At 39.7% G+C, this 18,303-nt stretch overlaps 4 protein-coding genes across 4 annotated transcripts; 1 reads left to right on the forward strand and 3 right to left on the reverse strand.

The window, feature by feature from the left end:
• Positions 1 to 2,435: 2,435 nt before the first annotated feature.
• On the forward strand, positions 2,436 to 3,253 carry PCYB_101890 (G10 protein; the record flags this gene model as incomplete). The annotated part of the gene is made up of 3 exons (XM_004222738.1): positions 2,436 to 2,652; positions 2,850 to 3,022; positions 3,200 to 3,253. The coding sequence occupies 3 exons, from the start codon at positions 2,436 to 2,438 to the stop codon at positions 3,251 to 3,253; spliced, it is 444 nt and encodes a 147-aa protein (XP_004222786.1).
• A 445-nt stretch (positions 3,254 to 3,698) lies between these two features.
• PCYB_101900 (iron-sulfur cluster assembly accessory protein) lies at positions 3,699 to 4,674 on the reverse strand (the record flags this gene model as incomplete). Its single annotated transcript, XM_004222739.1, has 4 exons — positions 3,699 to 3,857; positions 4,024 to 4,125; positions 4,276 to 4,325; positions 4,476 to 4,674. The coding sequence occupies 4 exons, from the start codon at positions 4,672 to 4,674 to the stop codon at positions 3,699 to 3,701; spliced, it is 510 nt and encodes a 169-aa protein (XP_004222787.1).
• A 1,488-nt stretch (positions 4,675 to 6,162) lies between these two features.
• Positions 6,163 to 7,381, reverse strand: PCYB_101910 (hypothetical protein; the record flags this gene model as incomplete). The annotated part of the gene is made up of 1 exon (XM_004222740.1): positions 6,163 to 7,381. A coding segment is annotated over one exon (1,219 nt), but the record flags the coding sequence as incomplete, so codon positions are not given.
• A 2,083-nt stretch (positions 7,382 to 9,464) lies between these two features.
• On the reverse strand, positions 9,465 to 10,326 carry PCYB_101920 (50S ribosomal protein L17; the record flags this gene model as incomplete). The annotated part of the gene is made up of 3 exons (XM_004222741.1): positions 9,465 to 9,572; positions 9,716 to 9,889; positions 10,108 to 10,326. The coding sequence occupies 3 exons, from the start codon at positions 10,324 to 10,326 to the stop codon at positions 9,465 to 9,467; spliced, it is 501 nt and encodes a 166-aa protein (XP_004222789.1).
• Between the last annotated feature and the right edge of the window lie 7,977 nt (positions 10,327 to 18,303).

Genomic DNA, 18,303 nt, shown 5'->3' on the forward strand with positions numbered 1-18,303 from the left:
ATAAAAAAAAAAAAAAAAAAAAAAAGCAGAATAAAAATAAATAAAAAAGCGAAAAAAATGGAAAATTAAAGCCGAACTGAACCAAACAAATAAAACTGTTCACACAAAACAAAATAAACAAAACCGAATGGCCTCCTACAGGGTGGGAAAATTCTTTGCACTTTTAAAGAGGTCTATTTTTTGGTGCGTCCGTCAATTGGGGGGCTAAAGGCATACCGCTTTCTTCCATCAAAGGGTGTTCTTTTTTTCCCCTCTCAAGTGAGTATCATTCGTCTGGAGTCACCATTCAGCAGTGAAGCTGGATATATGTTCACAAACATGTAGTCACAGCAAATGGGCGCACATTTACGTTATTTTAATGCGTTGGAGGGGTGTATAAAATGGGGAGCACATAGGCAAACAACGTAGAAGCATTTTCTCAGTGCCAACAGCACATATGTACAGGCATACATTTGCAGAGGCATACAGGAACAATGCTTTGTCGTGGCTTCCCAATTTTGTCATTCACTTACAAGAGTGACGAGCATGTTACTCTGTAATGCATTCGCTGTGGTCTTAAGTACAATTAGCTCATTTAGCAAAAGGTGCTTGGTGCATACTCCTTTTCGAAGCTGCGCTTGACACCGCGACCACTTTTAATTCATATTTTTATGGTTTCTTTTTTTTTTTCACGAGAGAATGTGCATATGTATTTTTTTGCCCACCACGTCAGCATTATCGTGAATACTTTCTTCAGTAGAGCATTTTCATAAACATGGGAAGGGTACTTTTTTTTTTTTTTTCACGTACCGAACAGGCACATAGTAAGTCCCTAACAAATGCAATAAAACGAATTTTTTAAGCCTGTTCGAAAGGTCTTTCCTCTTTTAATTACATACACTGTGAAAACTGAATATAATGAGCAATTAATACGTGTTGAATTTTTTTTTTGTTGTGAGAAGAATTCCACGCCCCATTCATCCGCAATAATATGTACACTTAATTTCACGCATCCATTGTTTCCCCTTTATAAACGCCTAGCAAAGAAGAGAAATAAATGTATGAATTGCGTATACATTTCACCGACTTCTGTCAAAAGAATGAACCAGCCATGTGTCCACTCCAGTCATCACTTCTCTAAAAGGGAAGTCCGTAATTTTCCTCCTATTTTAACATGAACATCTTAGCTTTAAAAAAAAATGACATAAAGAGGGCTACTTCCTACATTAACAAAATTGATGACGCGCATCTCTCCATATGCATCACAACTTTTTAGAGGACTACATTTAAGGGCAACATTTCGAGATAGCTATTGTTCTGCTGCGAATGTACTCATTGAAATTCGTCAGCGAAAACGCAGAACTTATGTTATTCAAGATAAATGCTTTTTCGTTCATAAAATTTGGAACCCCCTTCTGGTGATAAAAATAAATGCACACACAAACTGTCGTATTATTTTTACCCCTTTAATGGGTAACAATATGAGTAAAAATGTATTTTTTATGTTTTGACATGGCCTCCTTTTTGCCCATTACAATTAAGGAGCATATAATTGTACACACCTTTCAATGGGCCCTTGGCATTTCTCCTTGTAAACGTTTGCCTTTGGGTTGTAGCATCAACTAGTTGCTGAGTGGGGGTCTCAAATAAAGACAGTAGAGACCCTGACAAGTGTTACTCATTACGTTCGTCTGGTTCGCTTTGCATTGACCACTCCCCGTTCCTTTTGTTCGCCCTCGTGAGGTTGTTTCTCCTTTTCCATGTTGAGGTGCGCATGGGCAGAATGGAAAAATTAAGAAAACTCATCTTAATCTCCACATATGATACATTTTTATTCAAACAGTTAAAAACGGGTGAAGCAAAGACGTACCACTAACAACAACCGTCAGAAGCCATTCCATTTTATACTCTACATAATTACCATTTGTGTATCACATTTTTTGCTCCTCCTCTCTCCTTAACGGAAGAACGTTCAAAAGTGTGGTGAGTAAAACGTAATGTATTTTTTTCCATTTTTTTTCTCACGTAAAGCTACCCATACGGGTTTGTATAACAAGCATTTACAAGATAAAAAGTGGCCACTTTTTGTTTCCTGAAAAGCATAAATACAGTGACGAAAATTTTCTCGCTACGGCAAAAGCGAATTTTATAAAATTCCTGAAATGTACGCAAAAGCTTTTCTGCGGGGGAAAATTCTTGGATGCACTTTTTTTAGCGTAAACAATTTTTAAAGGTCCCGCTCGTTATTTAAATAATTAACCCGTACGTGAAAAGAGCGCTCTCCAAGTGGCGACTTTTTAAACAGACTTTTCAGGTAAAACGCCAAGTGACCAAACAGCCAAGTAGTCAAGCAGCCAAGTAGTCAAGCAGCAAAGTGCCAAGCAGCCAAGTGCCAAGCAGCCAAACGCCTGGATCACTAATGCAACAACCCGTTCGTCAAGCATGCCTCTGCGAACATGCCGCGCATCAGGACGATGAATTCAAGGAAGCCACCCGAGGGGTGGAGTAAAGTGGAATCCTTTTTAGATGAAATGAACAAAAAAATGCGCAGCTTGGAAAACGAAGATACTTCTAAGAAAAGGAAAAGTGAAATTTTGTGGCCCATATTTCAAATCAACCACCAAACGTCTCGCTACATATACGAGCTGTACTACAAGCGGAAGGAAATATCAAGTAAGTTGCCTGGCCCAGCCCGAGTCCCTGCGTGGCGGCTTAATGACAGCTGCGTTTGTTACTCTTCCGTTTGCGTGCAAGTCGGCTTGGTGACTCGCTGTGAGCGCGCGTTTATATATACTTATGTATTAATATATTTATGTACCCTATATATGTACTCCCATGTGCGTTCCGCACTTCCTTCCCCCCCCCCACAGAGGAACTGTACGACTACCTGGTGCAGGAGAAATACGTCGACGGCGCCCTCATATCAAAGTGGAGGAAGCAGGGGTATGAAAACCTGTGCTGCCTCAAGTGCATTCAGATATCAGACAGCAACTTCAGCAACACCTGCATCTGTAGAGTACCCAAAAGTAATTTGGGCGATCGAGTAAGTACTGCAAAGGGGAATGTGCAAATATATGCATGTGAAAATCTGCGCACATGTGTTTATATATGAATAGGTTTGCCCCCATGTGAAGTCGGCTTAGCAGCGCGAATTGCACACCCCAGTGATATGTCTATCTCGCTACACTGTTACCATCGTGCTTTTTTTCATATTCCGTAGGTTTTGCAGTGTGTAAATTGTGGATGCAGGGGATGCTCCAGCGGAGATAAATGAGCATAAATTGAGTTTCCTTAAATTTTCAGGAGGTCGTTCCTCCCCACCCCCAAATGAGGACCGTCACGATGTTTTTAATTTTTATTTGTCCATATATATGACACAATTTGTTTAATTCAAAAAAGAAACACCTTTTTTTTTTTTTAATCATTTAAACGTAATTTTTTGTCAACAAATGATATGCGAAAAGTGTGTTACTTTTTAAAAAATGTCACAAAAAAAAAAAAGGAAAGAAATTGTCATATCTTGATCAGCTAAACATTAAATGACTTCCCGCAGCCACACTTTTTAGTGGCATTTGGATTTATAAACCTACAGGGGAAATGGCAAAAAAAAAAAAAAAAAAGCATATGTAATAATTTCAAACGGGGACATTTATGTACGGTACACCGCAAACGTTGGCATAAAACAATTTGGGGTGAAGGCACAAAGTGGACGATGTTATTCATGCTATAACGGAAACGCACTTAAATCCACCATTGATTAAATCGTAGCTGTAATCCAATATATTGTTGTAAATGTAAATAACGCTAGTTGCATCAATGGACAAAATGAACTTTAATTCTTCGAACTGCTGCACATAGTCATCTGCCTCGATTTCGTCCTTCAAAAAGGGGGGGGAAAACGGTAGCGAAATTTGTAATGATGATGACGGTGGTAGCTATCGCAACATAACTAGGTAAGTAGCAGCGTGAGTGGGTTCTTTAAATTTTCTTAATTAGTTTTTCCTTTTCTCGGCTAGACTGTGGTGATAACATTTCTATGCATACCTTCCTGATGGGATTCAATTTGTACTGCAACCCTTTGCAGCCTCCATTTTTTACAGACAGCTTTAGTATTAGGCTTTCTCTTTCCGTTTCTGCTACCAGTTGCTAAAAAGGGAGTCATAAATGTGGAGTGTGACAGGTGTGCGCACGTTACTGTTTATTTATGCGCGATTAGCCATCATGGCATATATACCGCGGGGGAGGAAAAAAAAAAAATCTTTTTAGTCTTAATAACACATTTTTATTTTACATTACTTTGATTTTCTTTTGGGCGTTGTCCGTTAACTTGATTATGTGCTCGTTGTCTACAAAAAGGGCAGCAAAGTAGGCATTCACATGCGCGTATAAGCTTATTTTTATGCTTATTTTTAAGCTTCCTTTTATGCCTATTTTTTGCGTATTTTTTTATTTATCGTTAAAATGGTCCAATGGGAACGCCCCTCGCGCGGCCATACTTTTAACTGATTCGTCCAGGAGCCTCAGTCTGTCCACATGTCGCCCGCGGAACCTATTGCCATGTGTGTGCCTACTATTGACCATTTGCTGGGGGGGTGCCAAATAAGAGGTACATCTAGTTAGGCGCAAGGCCTTTTTCGTTGCCATCGTTATCGTTGCTGCTAGGAGAAACAAAAGTGGGAGCGCTCGCGCGATCATTTTGTCACCTGGGATAAGTGAGGCTTTGGAAATAACTCGAAGTTGGCATTTTCAAAAAAAAAAAATTATTTTTTAATGTTTTTTTAATTTGTTTTTTTTTTCTTTGCGTGTAAATGTGGCAACATGTGGGACGAATCTACAGTTTACAGTTAATTCGTTCGCCTAATGCTATACTGTTTGACCAAACAATTCAAGTGCCTCTGATGTGACTCCCTATTTTGTTTGGCACACCCACATGTGCACACCTTGGGGGGTCTCCAACGCTCACATAGCAATACAATTAAATATAGCCGAATACATGGTCATTAAAAAGGTGGTATTCGCAGTAACTTCCCAAAATAAAACGCATAAAGTAGATGCTTCAAACTTGCGCACATAGAAGAAGCAAAAATGTGGCCACCAACATGTTGCTCATTCTGGATATACATAACATTTGTACATTGGGTGTTTTGGGAGGAAAAAAAAATCGTAATCAACTGGGGTGAAGTTTTAAAAAAGGGAAAAGTGGATAGGCGAACGTCGACGATTCGGCGGTGTGACGAATGCCTAGCAACGAATGACGATGGCGAGTCCAAAAAACTTGAGGCACATAATGTACAGATAAATAAAGGAGGAATCAAAAGAACCGAGGCCCAACTGCTGCATGAGGGAAACATATTTAAACTGGGGGAAATAAATAGGAGAAAAAAAAAAAAAAAAATGCAAATATTTAAAAGATATTTAAAAGAACAAAAGCTTGTCAGGGGAAAAACAAAAAAAGGAGAAGAGGGGGAAAGAAAAAAAAATCGATGGATACGTAGTGGCACGTTGGTGGACAGATGGCTAGTTCACTTGTGAGTAAATAAGTGGGTACTATTTTGTGCAATGAAGAAACAAATTGTGTGGGTGCGGTGTGATGGGAGGGTGCTTTTTTAATTTACACACAGGGATGCACAGAATGGTGTTGCCAACGCGCAGTTGCATGCGTATACATACGCACGAACATGCTTACGTACATATGCACGAACACACACGCCCGCTCACTGGGTGGACGAGAGCTCGGCAGCGCGACTGTTGTTCGTGCGGGACAGACGGGCGATACATCCGTGTGGGCTAATTTGCCCATAATGGAGGAGGGGGACATACGCGTGTCTCATTTGGAAGGAAAAGAAAAAAAAAGTTGCACTGTACTGACAGAGTGGCAGAGTGCCGGCGGCATAGCGAAATCGCAACAGAGGCTTGTATCCGCACCAGCCTTGCCCAAACCATTTCCTCAAAACACATACGTATTTTCCACGCTCTGGTCCATGTTCCTCAACTTCTTCTTGGAGTGAAAGGAATCCTTATTCGTGTTGTATATATCGTACGGCAAGGTGTAGGCATTGTATATGTTGGTGTCTATGGAGTATTCACAGTGCTGATCCCCTATGTGTGTGTCGGAGAGAATACTCCTAGTTCTCCTGAATCGCTCGTATAAAGGGCGAAATCTTTTTCGCCCTACTGTTGTACCAAGCAACGAAACGGGAAATAATCCCATGTTTAAAATAACCTGTTTTGATAGCTTTTTATTTTGCAAAACCTGAGCGTGGATGTCTAAATTGTCTAGCGATATATCTGGTACTTCTTTATCGACATATTTTCTTAAGAAGGCAATTTCTTGCACAGCGAGGATAGAGATAAACAACACTGTTAACACAAAACCAGCTAAAAATAGAAGGATCGAATTAAAATTAAAGTTCTCTATTTCGTTGAATTTTACCAGACCGCCCAATGTTCCGAAGAAGGTCCAGAATACGTAGTAGGTTGGCACAACTAAAGTGGCATCCCCTCTTGTTAGACCCAAATTTAGAAAATGTATTTGAAGATAAATTGATATCACGAGAAAGATAAAACATAAGTGGGGTAGTGGGGTTTTATAGATATGCTTATTCGTCAATCCGATATTTAAAAATGCCACAATTTCTTTAATTTCTAACACACACTGAGATCCTATCAACCCAGCTAAGAAGCCATATGACAACCCAATCGTTTTTGGATAGACGTTTACAGTTTCGCTTAATCTTTTCGTATTCAACGAGGCGTTTAAATTGTTTCCATTTTCTACATCGTCCTTCTTCTCATCGTACATGTTTAACTCTATGTATCTCTTAGTTGCGTATATCTCTTCATTTTCTGATATGATTTTATTTTCCTGGTGATTTAGATATATTAATGTAAAAAAAGATAAAAAAATGGAAACGAAAATGTAGAAAATGTACCAGGGGTTCTTCCAGCTTTCGATTATGTTAATGGGATTAAAGTGCACATCATCTTTGGGATCACATAGGAAAGAAGCGCATGCACAAATGCTAATTCCAAAGAAAATTCCCATTGTGGATATTATCTCGATTTTGCCTAACTTCTCGTTCAGGTAAATATTCGCAACGATTGCATTAGCAATGAGTCCAAATGAATTCATTGGGGCTAGGGTACTGGCTGGGGCGAACCCTAATGCAATTATGTGTAAAAATGATCCGAAGCAGTACACGACAAATCCTATGTACCATTTCATATCGCACGAGTAGTTGGTGAACATATACTTCTTCTTCTTTGTGTCGCTCAACCCCAGCTTCATGAACGTGTTCGCGATTGCCATAAATATGGACCCTACTACGGTCAGGAATATGCCCATGATCAGGCTCATCATGCTGTCCATTTGGTATATCTTCTCCAGTTGCAACATGCTCATTTTGCTTTGCGTCTGTATCCGTTTATGCGGTTAGTTCTTAAGGGTGCGTACGTACTTAACTGTATTTGTATGCCGGTTGGCCTACACACACATGCGCGCGGCACGGAGTGTTCCTTTGGCCAATGCAGTTATGCTAACAAAGCCGGCTCTTCTGCTCCTAAACGTACATGTATATGCGTACATTTATATATAATATATATACATATATATATGTATTTACTTATTTGCAAGTGCGTGCGCTCCAATGTGTCTATATCGCCGCATACACCGGCGCGCATCGCTTCTCACTCGCGCTCTCCCCCGCTTGCCTTGCTGTCACGCTTACACAGTCTGCGCAGAAAATGCAAAACTCCTCTGTGCTTACTGATAGGTTACGCAAAATTCGCGAAAGGTGCACCCTCCCCTCATTTACTTCCAATTACATATTTATTTTGCGCCAACTAGCTTTTTCATTCATGACATGCGGCCTGCTCGAGCGTACACACACATGTGTGTAGTGTGATAGTTCCCTACGTGCACATAAAAATTGTCTTTTTGTCAACTGGGCAGGATGCAATAAAAACAAATGTTTTTTTTCTTTTTTTCCTGTAATGTATATTTTTATAAAATCCCTGAATGGTCCTTCAAAATTTTGCTAATCGTGCGCAAAAAAAAAAAAAAAAATTAACAAATCTTTGCCGCTTTATGTGCTTTCAATGTTGCGGAGAAATGTATGCGTGTAAGGAGTGTTTCTTCATGCATACGCTTTGCATGTATTTCCTTTTGCGCGTTTTACTAACTTTGCCGCTTCGGTTGACTCGGCGCTAAATGAATGGTTTGAAATTTGGCCAATTTATTTCCATTTTCTTTATTTTGCCTCTTCCAATCTTTGCAATCAATGCTACTATTCATATTTTACGTTTTGCGTTTTTTTTTTTTTTGATGGGGGGGCCACATGCAAAACAGGAAAATGTAAAAAAATACGTATTTTTATTTTTTATTTTGTATGAGGCAAAGTGGTAAAACTTCCTACGCGCGCAAATGGCTTTGTGGTTTTGCCACTGTTAGTGGTGAAATTGTCATGTTCGAAATGGTTTAAGTGTATCATTAGCTGCGTTATTCTCGTGTTTTCCCGGCGTTTTCCTGGCGTTTTCCCGGCGTTTTCCCGGCGTTTTCCTGGCGATCTTCTGCATTCCTTTGCATTTTTTTTCACATCTCCATTTCACCCAAAGCATGTTAACAAAAAAACAGTGGCAAAATTGTTTAAAAAATGGAACAAAAAACAAAACCCTTTACGAATGCAACATTGTTATTCAATTTCAACTTTAATTTTACGCTTTTCCGTTTAGGGCAACACAACTGCGAACGTGTATGCCCTTGTTTCATGTGGCTAAAAAAGGTTAATTCATATTTGGGGATGGGCCCACTGGATTTATTTTTTCTTCCTTTCCTCGCTCTCCCTTCTCTTATGCGTAATTTTTACCGCACACCCCTTTACCACGTTGCATAATTATTTTCAACTAGCGCAACATGGCAAGAGAAACAACTGTGCACACGCGGGATTGTGTGTAGATGAGTTTGCCTGTTCGTACCTGCAGCTTCCTGCACGAAGGAATAAGCGAAAGGAGTGTCAACTGCACAGCACAACATATACATGCTGCAATATACTGCAGCGTCCAAACGAGAGGGGGGGGGAAAAAAAAAGCGGTCAATTATGCATCGTTCCCCGTATGTATGCCTTAAGTGGTATCTTTTTAAAAAATATTTTCAAATTGCGGATAACGTAAAAGAGTTGCTCCATATTTCGCAAATTTTTTCATGTTCGTGAAAACACGTATATGTTGTGGATGTCCTATATCACCGCTTCGCAACATGGACGAATTAAATGAACACACTAAAAAAAAAAAAAAAAAACATACATAAAAGCCTCTCCACGGTATTATAAATGTATTCGAAATGGCATATCGCATTCACTACAAGATACACTTCGCAGTGATTTAAAAAAACAACAACAAATTGGTAGATCATTCGGATAAAAAAAAACACTTTGCGCAAAAAAATTGCGTCACCGTGTGCAAAACGGAAATAAAAGGAAGATACAAATCTACACAAGTTCCAACGTAGCCATCCTTGCCGCATCTCCTTTTCGGCTCTTCGGTAACAGCTTTATTCTTGTGTATCCTCCGTTCCGTTCTTTATATCGGACTGGGGCCTTCGGGAAAAAAAAAAAAAAAAAAGTAAAGCCATTTAGCACAACGGTGCAATATATTATAATATCACAAAAGGGAAGGAAAAAAAAAAAATGAAATAAAAAAATAGAAGGCATGCCCAACGTGCACGATGCTCGTTCCTTACCTGCTTAACAATGTTGAGAGCCAATTCCCTGTCATAGACGTAGTTTGCAATTAAGCGGTACGCATATTGCCTGTTATCGTCATGCTTCTTTGCAAAGGTTATTATCCTGTCCACCTTCCTTCGGGCCTCCTTTGCCTTGGCCTCCGTTGTTACAATTTTACCGTGTCTGAGCAGCTGCGCAGGAGTGGGGAAAATCAATTCGTGCGCTAGCATATTTCGTTCGTTAGAATATTTCGTTCGTTAGATTATTTCGTTCCTTAGCATATTTCGTGTGTATGCAGGCACACAAGTGAGTGCACTTATCTGAGCTCTCTCTTGCGCATAGGCAGGCATCTACCCACATGTGGGGTGTGCAAAAGGGGGCCACAAAAACGTGGGAAAACGAAACTTACACTGGTGGTTAGGGCTCTAAGCAGGGCTCTCCTTTGCGCTCTATCTCTCCCTAATTTCCTGAAATTTTTGTTGGTATGTGCCAGGAGTGAGTTACTTCTATTATGTAAAACCTTTTTGAAGCTACTTCTATTTAGTATGCCTTCTCCGGACATATTCTGCTTTAACACATAGGCCAGCATATTTTTGCAGAGAAAAAAAAACAATACGTGAATCTTCATTTGTTCATTTTAGGCAAAAAGTGAAGATGAGGCGGCAATCAAAATTGGGTGGAAAGGCGAAAGCTGTTCAAGGGTAGCAAATATGCAGAGGGGCAATATGAACGTATCTTCCCCCCCAAAAAAGAGGACCAATGTTACCAACGCGCCTAAAAAATGGGGGATACACCAATTTAGGGTAGGCAAAAGGTTGGGGTCACGAAGTGGTGTAATACAGCATCGACTGGACCTTTCGAGTTTTCTCAATTCAATTAGTATAAACGGTCCTTTAAAGAGTTGGGAACGGACTCACACATGCAAATTCTAGATGATTTAATCAGCATTGTTGCTAAACGTGGGCAGCGAAAAAGTCGAAGCAAAATTTGTTATACCTTTCACTTTACGGAAAAGTGTATACCATAATGGTTATCCCCCCCATCCAGCACTTAAAGGCGACATTAATTTAGCCCCTTCTCGTGAGTAAAAAAAAAAAATAAAATAATAAAAAACGGTTGAAGCGAAGATGGAAATGAAATTCCGCAAAAAAAAGGGACTCCTTTTTCTTGGGGTATAACCGTACCTATGTGTAAGTAGTGGGAAAAAAATCCTTAATATTTATTTCGTTAAATTTAGCACCAGGGAATTGTGTTTACCGTTTTGGAAAAAAAATACAACATTTAAAACGGAATTAAAAAAATATATTTATGTACATACAAACACATGGATAAACGATGGGTATAAAAAGAGGTCTAAGCATAAAAACAAAAAAAAAAAATCAGGAAGGAAACTTTTTTTGTGCAGCTGTGCGACCACCTCATGGGTACAAATAAGCCAATTTATTGTCACAAAAAAAAAAAAATTCTTGTGGGGAACGTGTTCCCTCTCTTCGTGTGGTACTAAAATAGAGGGATTACCTACCGTGAGGGTAAAAACGCCCATAAAATGGCAAACGATTTGCTGCTTTGTTCATAATTCTACGCAGAAAAAATGGGGCGTAAGAACAAAAAAGCACACGTGAGTGATAGATAATATATATATTCTTATGCATATGCCTGTGGCACTGCAAGGCAACGAAAAAACGGACTGCTCTGCCAAAGCGAAGGAATAAAAGGTGGCTAGGCTCCTCGATGAAGAAGTGCTTTTGCGCAGCTGGATATGTAAAAATACAAATGTGCGTCCTTTTAGTGACTTCTCCGGTGGGGGAACTTCCCGAGTGATCCAACATTTGTGTGTAAGGTGGGTAGGCCTCTCCTCTCTGGCCACAAGCGCTACATTCGCTACGGCGCTACATTCGCTACGATGCTACATTCGCTGCGACGCTACATTCGCTACGACGCTGCTTCGCCGCTCTCACTACGCGCCCTTGTCGTGTCTGGCCGTCTTCTTCATGAAGCTTTTGCCCCTTCTCATGGCGGAGACCGCGTTGTGCACCTTCTCCGTTTCAAACTCCGAGCGCTCCTGAACCCTGGAGAATCGCTCAAAGTCACCGATGAGCGTGTTGGCAAATCCTTCCGTAATGGACGCAAAAAGGTTCAGCAGGCCAAAGATTGGAGCAAATAAGCACCTGAGAATACACCCAATTATGATGCACACCGTTTTTAGAGTGCTGTTTCCTTTATTCAGAGAGATTTTCGGTTCATTGAATAACGAAACCCAGGGTCTGTAAAATGTATCTAGAAGCAATCCATCAAATCCGAGAATTATAGAATCTAAGATACTTGGTGGTCGTGGCCTTGAACCGCCCATTAATTTATGACATACATTTAACATATGACTTAAAGATTGGAATAACCCCCCAACGGTGTTCACAACAAGTATAATAATTCCGCACTTAAATCCGGACATGAATCCATCGAAGCAGTTCGAACTCGTTTTAACACCCCTAACCGTTTCTTTAAATAGGGCAATGATTCCTTTTATGAACCCTTTGATAAACGCAAAGGGGTTGGATAGCCATGCACTGGGTAGGGACTGTCTCAACAGTTGTCTGAAGTAAGAAACCTTTAAAGATTGGAATAAGCCATCCCATGTACAGACGATATAATTCCTCTTTTGCGAAATTAAATGTATTCTCATGGAGGGAGTATCGACGGGTAATGCATCCACAATGTGTAGTATTCTTCTTGAAATCCTGTGCTCGGAAGTCCTTATAGAGGCTATAATTTCAATAGGGTTAATTTTGAACTCCCTGATATATACAGGCTTGCTCTTATTGTCCATCCATCTCGGATTTGGGTGTAAAAATAGATGAGAAGAAAATGCATTCATAAAAATTTTCTGATTTCTAAAGTACTGGATCTTTATTGGCAACACACGCTCATCATTCGTGTTATTAATGTCATAGTAGGTGTTATTGATCAAATTATGCACTTTCTTGTACTTATAATACCCTACTAACATTTTGCATATTTTTTTATGTACATTTGTGCTGTTCTTATTTTTGTTACTCAGATTTGTTGATATGGAACTGTTGGTGGAGTCCTCCGAACACATTTTCTCAGTAATGTTGTTAATGTTAATTATTCTATTTTGTGTTATCATTCTAGCTTTGGGAGAACTAAAATAATATGAATAGGCATTTGGTTTAATTTCTGCTTCGCTTTCCTTCACGTATTTTCGCTCATAGTTACGTATGGTTTTGTATTTATTTTCGTTTTTATTTGTAGAATTCAAGATGATGTTATTATTCACAATTTGGTTGTTCTTCAGGATGAAGTCGTTCTCCGTTTTTCTCCTGATATAATCATCCAAGTATATCATTTTCAGAAAGTTCGCGTCGGAAAATATTTTCAGTGTTGTGTTAATGGCACTTCTCGCCGTTTCTGATGTCGCAATCAGTGGTGGTAATGATTTGTCTTCCCGTTCGTACAACAACAACAGCTGCTTTTCCTTCTCTATAATTTCTATTAACTGCTCAATGACCAACAATTCGATGTTCGCGTTTATGGGGGAGATCTTAATCATTATGCTTTGATATATGGGGGCCTGCTTAAACGAGTCCACACAGTACTGCTTCACGTGAATATATAAAAATATATCTTCATTTTCATCAGTGTTGGTATTTTTTAGGATGACGGGGATGTCCCCCTTTACAAAGTGGTCTATATGAATTTGCTCGATCAGGAAAATGGAATCCACATAACTGTTGAGAAAAACGTACTGCACGTATTCTTCCACTTCTTTCCTTTTTAAAATGTTGATAGGTGTGAACATGTGATTTATGTCGTAGTTGATAATTTCCTTGGGGTATATATGGCCACTGTATTTCAAGTTAGACAGGTGAATAGCAATTATCACGTCTTGTCTGTGAATCCACGTGACGGTCAATCTGGGGATGTTAATTTTGTATATCACAGGAACGATTGGAAAATTGAAATACACAAAATTCATTTTTTTATAATCCAACATGTATTTCCTGTTCACGTTTTTATTCGATAGTAAAATTTTTTTCCTGCTACTTATGGCGATTAGCCTATGAATTTTACTGAAATTTTTGGTGCTCACAATTTCCCTTGCTAGGTTATACTTTTCTGTGATGACAATAGCTCTGCTTCCATTATCTCTTATAATTAGAAATGAGTATAATTTTTTGTTGACCAAATTATGTCCTAGGAAAATGTTATCCTTTTCGATTTTCTGTCTTCTCTTTCCATCCTCTTCCTTTTCTCCATCCTTGTTAAGAATGCGATTGTCATTGTCTACCTCTGCGCAGCTATCGTTCGAGTGGAATTCTCCCCAAACGACATTTCCCTCGTCATTTTGTAGGTGCGTTTTTTGTGAATTTCTTCGACTTGTTAGAAAGTATGTATCCTTCTCATTTTTGTGGCTATTTCTCCTACCCTTGAATTTCTTCTCCGATGAATGTTTATTCTCCCCGTACACTCTATAAGGCAGCATGACCACATTGTCAATAAAGGAGTTGATAGAATTGATGCACCACGAGCTTTTTTGGACGCCTACAATTTTAAGGGCAATTTTGGAGGACTCAATTTCGTTATTGTTCCTCAAGGTGTAGTATATGGAGCTGTACGGATAAATCATCTTCACCGGAAAGTCTCCATTCTTCGTGCTTCTTCCCAAATATGTATCATAGTTATTGTTCATATATTTCTTTGTGTACTTATTCACATCCGTTGCGTACGCTATGATAAATTTCGTGGCGTTGATAATTTCGAATTTGGGTCTAACCGGCAAACTGAGGATATAAAAGTAACCATTGTATGTGTAGGGCAATTGTTGCTTGTCTCCAAAAATGCCACTGCACACGTTTACTTCTACCAGCAAATTGTTTGTGTTATTTATCTGTGATTTATTCATGTTGAATAATTCGATTTGGAAGTTGGATGGGACACTCTTCGGGATTAGGGAAAACGGTTGCGAGCTGTACCCCTCGCTGCTGTCCTTTATCTTTATGTAACTCCTGTGGTAGTGGAAATCTGTGATTTCTCCGCTTCTTATGTAGGTCTCATTTTTCTTTGCCACTTCTACATCATTTGTGTTTTTGCTATTCGCACCATATAGATGCTCCGTCTGGTTTACCTCCCCAGTTGGTGCTTCGCTATGGTCATAATTTGCAGATCTTCTATTAACAATCAGGTTGTTGCTACCCTCGATATGCTCTCCATGTTCGTTAAAGCTGTTATTATTTATGTTGGACGCTTTTCTAGCACCCGCATTGGCCGTATTTCTCTCCATTTTGGTATCCCCAATTCGGAAGGCTTCCATGTCTACCACTTGGTCCTTGCCTATATCAAGTTTGAAATTTTCCCTCCACCTCGAAGCATCACCCACGTTAATTGCGCACACGTCCTTTTCCATCGGGGTGTGTCTCAACGATTTAATGTTATTCACACTTTTGCTGACAGTGAGGGCATCTAATGGGAGCATTTCTTTATACGCGTTATTAAAATCTGAGTGAAGTGCTACATTATGGGTTGTAAAAATGCTATCTGACTTTCTAACCGAATCGGTAGCAATTTTTACGTCGAATGGAAGTCTATTTATGAATATGTAGCTATTGACAAAGGTAACAATTTTTGATTTATTAAATGGTTCCTCGGCATATCTGACGCAGATTCCTAAGGACAGGAACCCTCCTTCGTAATAATCTTTTTTCTTCATTTTCGATTTTCTGTTTTCTCTCTTATTTCTGGAGAGATCCCTCAGTGACATTCTTCTTTTCACATCCGGTTCGTGGTTCACTTCGTTAGCGCCTTCATCTCCTGCTTCATCTCCTGCTTCGTCTCCTGCTTCATCTCCTGCTTCATCTCCAGCTTCGTCTCCAGCTTCGTCTCCAGCTTCTACCTGAACCTGGTTTCTGTTCCATCTAGAGTGCAGATTCCCCTCCTGGAAGGCTACCCTTGTACGGGGGGCGCCTCCATTTTGTCCTCGCTTAAAAGACTTCCCTTTGCTTGCGATTTTGTTGTAATTGCCGCTCTCTGAGGAACTGCCATCCAAATTGTATTTTGCCGAGGATAACTTTGCATTTTTTGCATGGCTGGCGGATCCAGTGGACACCTTCCCCTTGTGTTTCCTCTTGACGGATCTGAAGAAAGGGGTCATTTTGAACCGATTTTTCTTGTACGTTCTTTTTTCCCCTTTCCTATGTTCTGAATTGTTCTTTTCGCTTTCATTTTCGCGCTCATTTTCGAGCTCGTTTTCATGTGCGCCTTTTTTTTTCCTCTTTTTTCTCTTCTCCATCAGAGGGAACTTCAAAATGTCGTGCTTGGTCTTCCTTCTGTTGCTCGCATGGAACGCGTCATCCTCTTCGTCTTCGTCTACGCCCGCCTCGTCGTCCTCCTCCGCTTCTTCCACTTCCTCCTTTTCCATTTCAATCTGCTCATTCGCGTTATCGTCGGAAATGTCTTCGTCAAATTCGGAGCACTTCCTCGTTTCTTCCTTCTCCTTAAACAGATGGAAAATGCTAAAACTTAGCTGCGATGCGGGGAAAGCTCCTGTTGATTTTTCATTTTCTGAAGAAAGGGAATCGTGTATGTCTCTTCCCCCCTGGGATGACAAATTCTTCTTCTTCTCTCTGCTAAAATATTTATGTCCCAACTTATCAAGTGAGTACAAATTTTTGCTGAAAAGTTTTTTGTATCCCTTTCCCCTCCTAGAGTAGCTAAAATTCGTCCTCTTCATTTTTCTCTTCATATTACCTTTTTTTTTCAACTTGCTATCATTATCATTTCCATCGTAGTAACTGCTATCGACAGAATCCTCATTTCCGTCGTTGTCATAGGTCTCTCCCCTCTCATCCATGTGTTCAAAGTATTCTTCGTCTTCTCTCTCTGCATTTATTTTGTCTCTTTTTACATGCTTATGAAATAATCTAAATTTTCTAATTTTTTTAAAATTTCCAATGTAGCCTGAAGATTTCTCACTCATTTTTCTTCTTCTCTTAAATAGGGTTTTATTACTCATGAGCATATTTTTGAATGCATGTTTATACGACTTTTGTTTTGGCGACTTTTTGGTGATTTTGCCTTTTTCCTCCTCATTCGGGTCTACTGACATTTCAGAAAACTTGGAGTTACAATAATATAAATCATTCTTGTTGTGGGGGAGATAATAAGTGTCATTTAAGTTTTTCGAACAGGTTATTTCGTCTGTGTTTTCTGAGGGTTCCCCTGGGTTGTGTTCACCTAGTTCGTTTGGTTTCTCTTCCCTGTTTGTTTCATTTGTGAGAAATTTTACGGAACTCAGTGCGGGGGCGTCGTTCGTGTTGTTCGTATTTTTCACTTCTTTCATGTCTTGTTTGTCCACCTCGCCATCATAATCATTAATTAAATTATCGTCTTTGTCCTTCACTCCATCATCGATGTCTTTCAGTACTTTTAGTTTGAAGCTGCTTGTTGGTTTCACCATATCTGCGTCATCCCCAGGAGTGTGCTCTTCTTCCTCCTCCAAGCCAGGCTCATTCATTATGCTGCTGTTTTTTTTTTTCCTCTCTTCATATTTTTCCCAAAATCGTACCTTCTGCTTTCTGTTGATTTTTCTATAAATCAAATTTATCAGAGGTCGTATCATGTTAGTCCTGGTGCAGTCAATCTTACCGCTTACATTACTGCACAGAATTAAATTGTTGGCATAATCATGCTTGTAAGATTTAATCCTCACACTTTTGGCTTCCTCTTCCGTCATGTATAAACGGCTATTGGGCGGCAATAACTTGTTATTTACGTAGATGCACACATTTGTTGTGTTTTCAAAAAAGAAGGGGAAATAAAAATCGATTTTTCTCCTAGACACATCAGCAGAAACAGTAATGTTTTTAAAAATGTGCAAATTATCATACACCTTCTTATTCATTTGACTTATTTTATTTTCGAAATAAATATACTTCAATTCGTCATAGGAGAAAATATTACCAATTAGACCAAACTTGTGATTTAGCACCTTGGTCGACGTAATCGTATCAGTGGTTGGCATATAAATGGGAAAAAACCCTTCCGTTGCGTATAAAAAATTGTACTTGAAATTATTCCTTCCCTGGTAGTTATTCTCCTCGTTTTCTTCAAAAAATTGCATATTGTTTACGTTGTTTCGGAACAAATTATCGTAGATGGTTTTTTTTCTATGGGGGTTGGGACTATTACAACTGGTGTTTTCTGCATTCCTATCATTGTTTTGAAATTCTTTCACCATTTCGTCGTACACCAATCGACTGTCTTTCACCACGTTGGACGCGCATCTATTTCTGTACTGCCAGTAGTTCACGTTTTTGGCGTGCTCCTCCTTGATGTTGCACGCACTCTCTCCATTGCTGCTGTTGTGGTTGCTGTGCAGGTTCTTGTCGTCCTTGCCGCCGGTTCTTTCATCATTTGCGCGGTGGTTTGTGTGATGGTTTGTGCGGTGGTTTGCGGCGCCACCCGAGGCATTCACGCCGCTGTTCTCGCCCGCGCTGCTTCCCTGGTCTCCCTTCTTCATCGCACTGTTAATATTGCCACCGTAGAACACCTCGTTCCAGTCGGGCAGCTTGACGTCCTTGAAATCGTAGTA

Source organism: Plasmodium cynomolgi, chromosome 10, assembly GCF_000321355.1.
Source record: "Plasmodium cynomolgi strain B DNA, chromosome 10, whole genome shotgun sequence".
In the NCBI taxonomy this organism is placed as follows: domain Eukaryota; phylum Apicomplexa; class Aconoidasida; order Haemosporida; family Plasmodiidae; genus Plasmodium; species Plasmodium cynomolgi.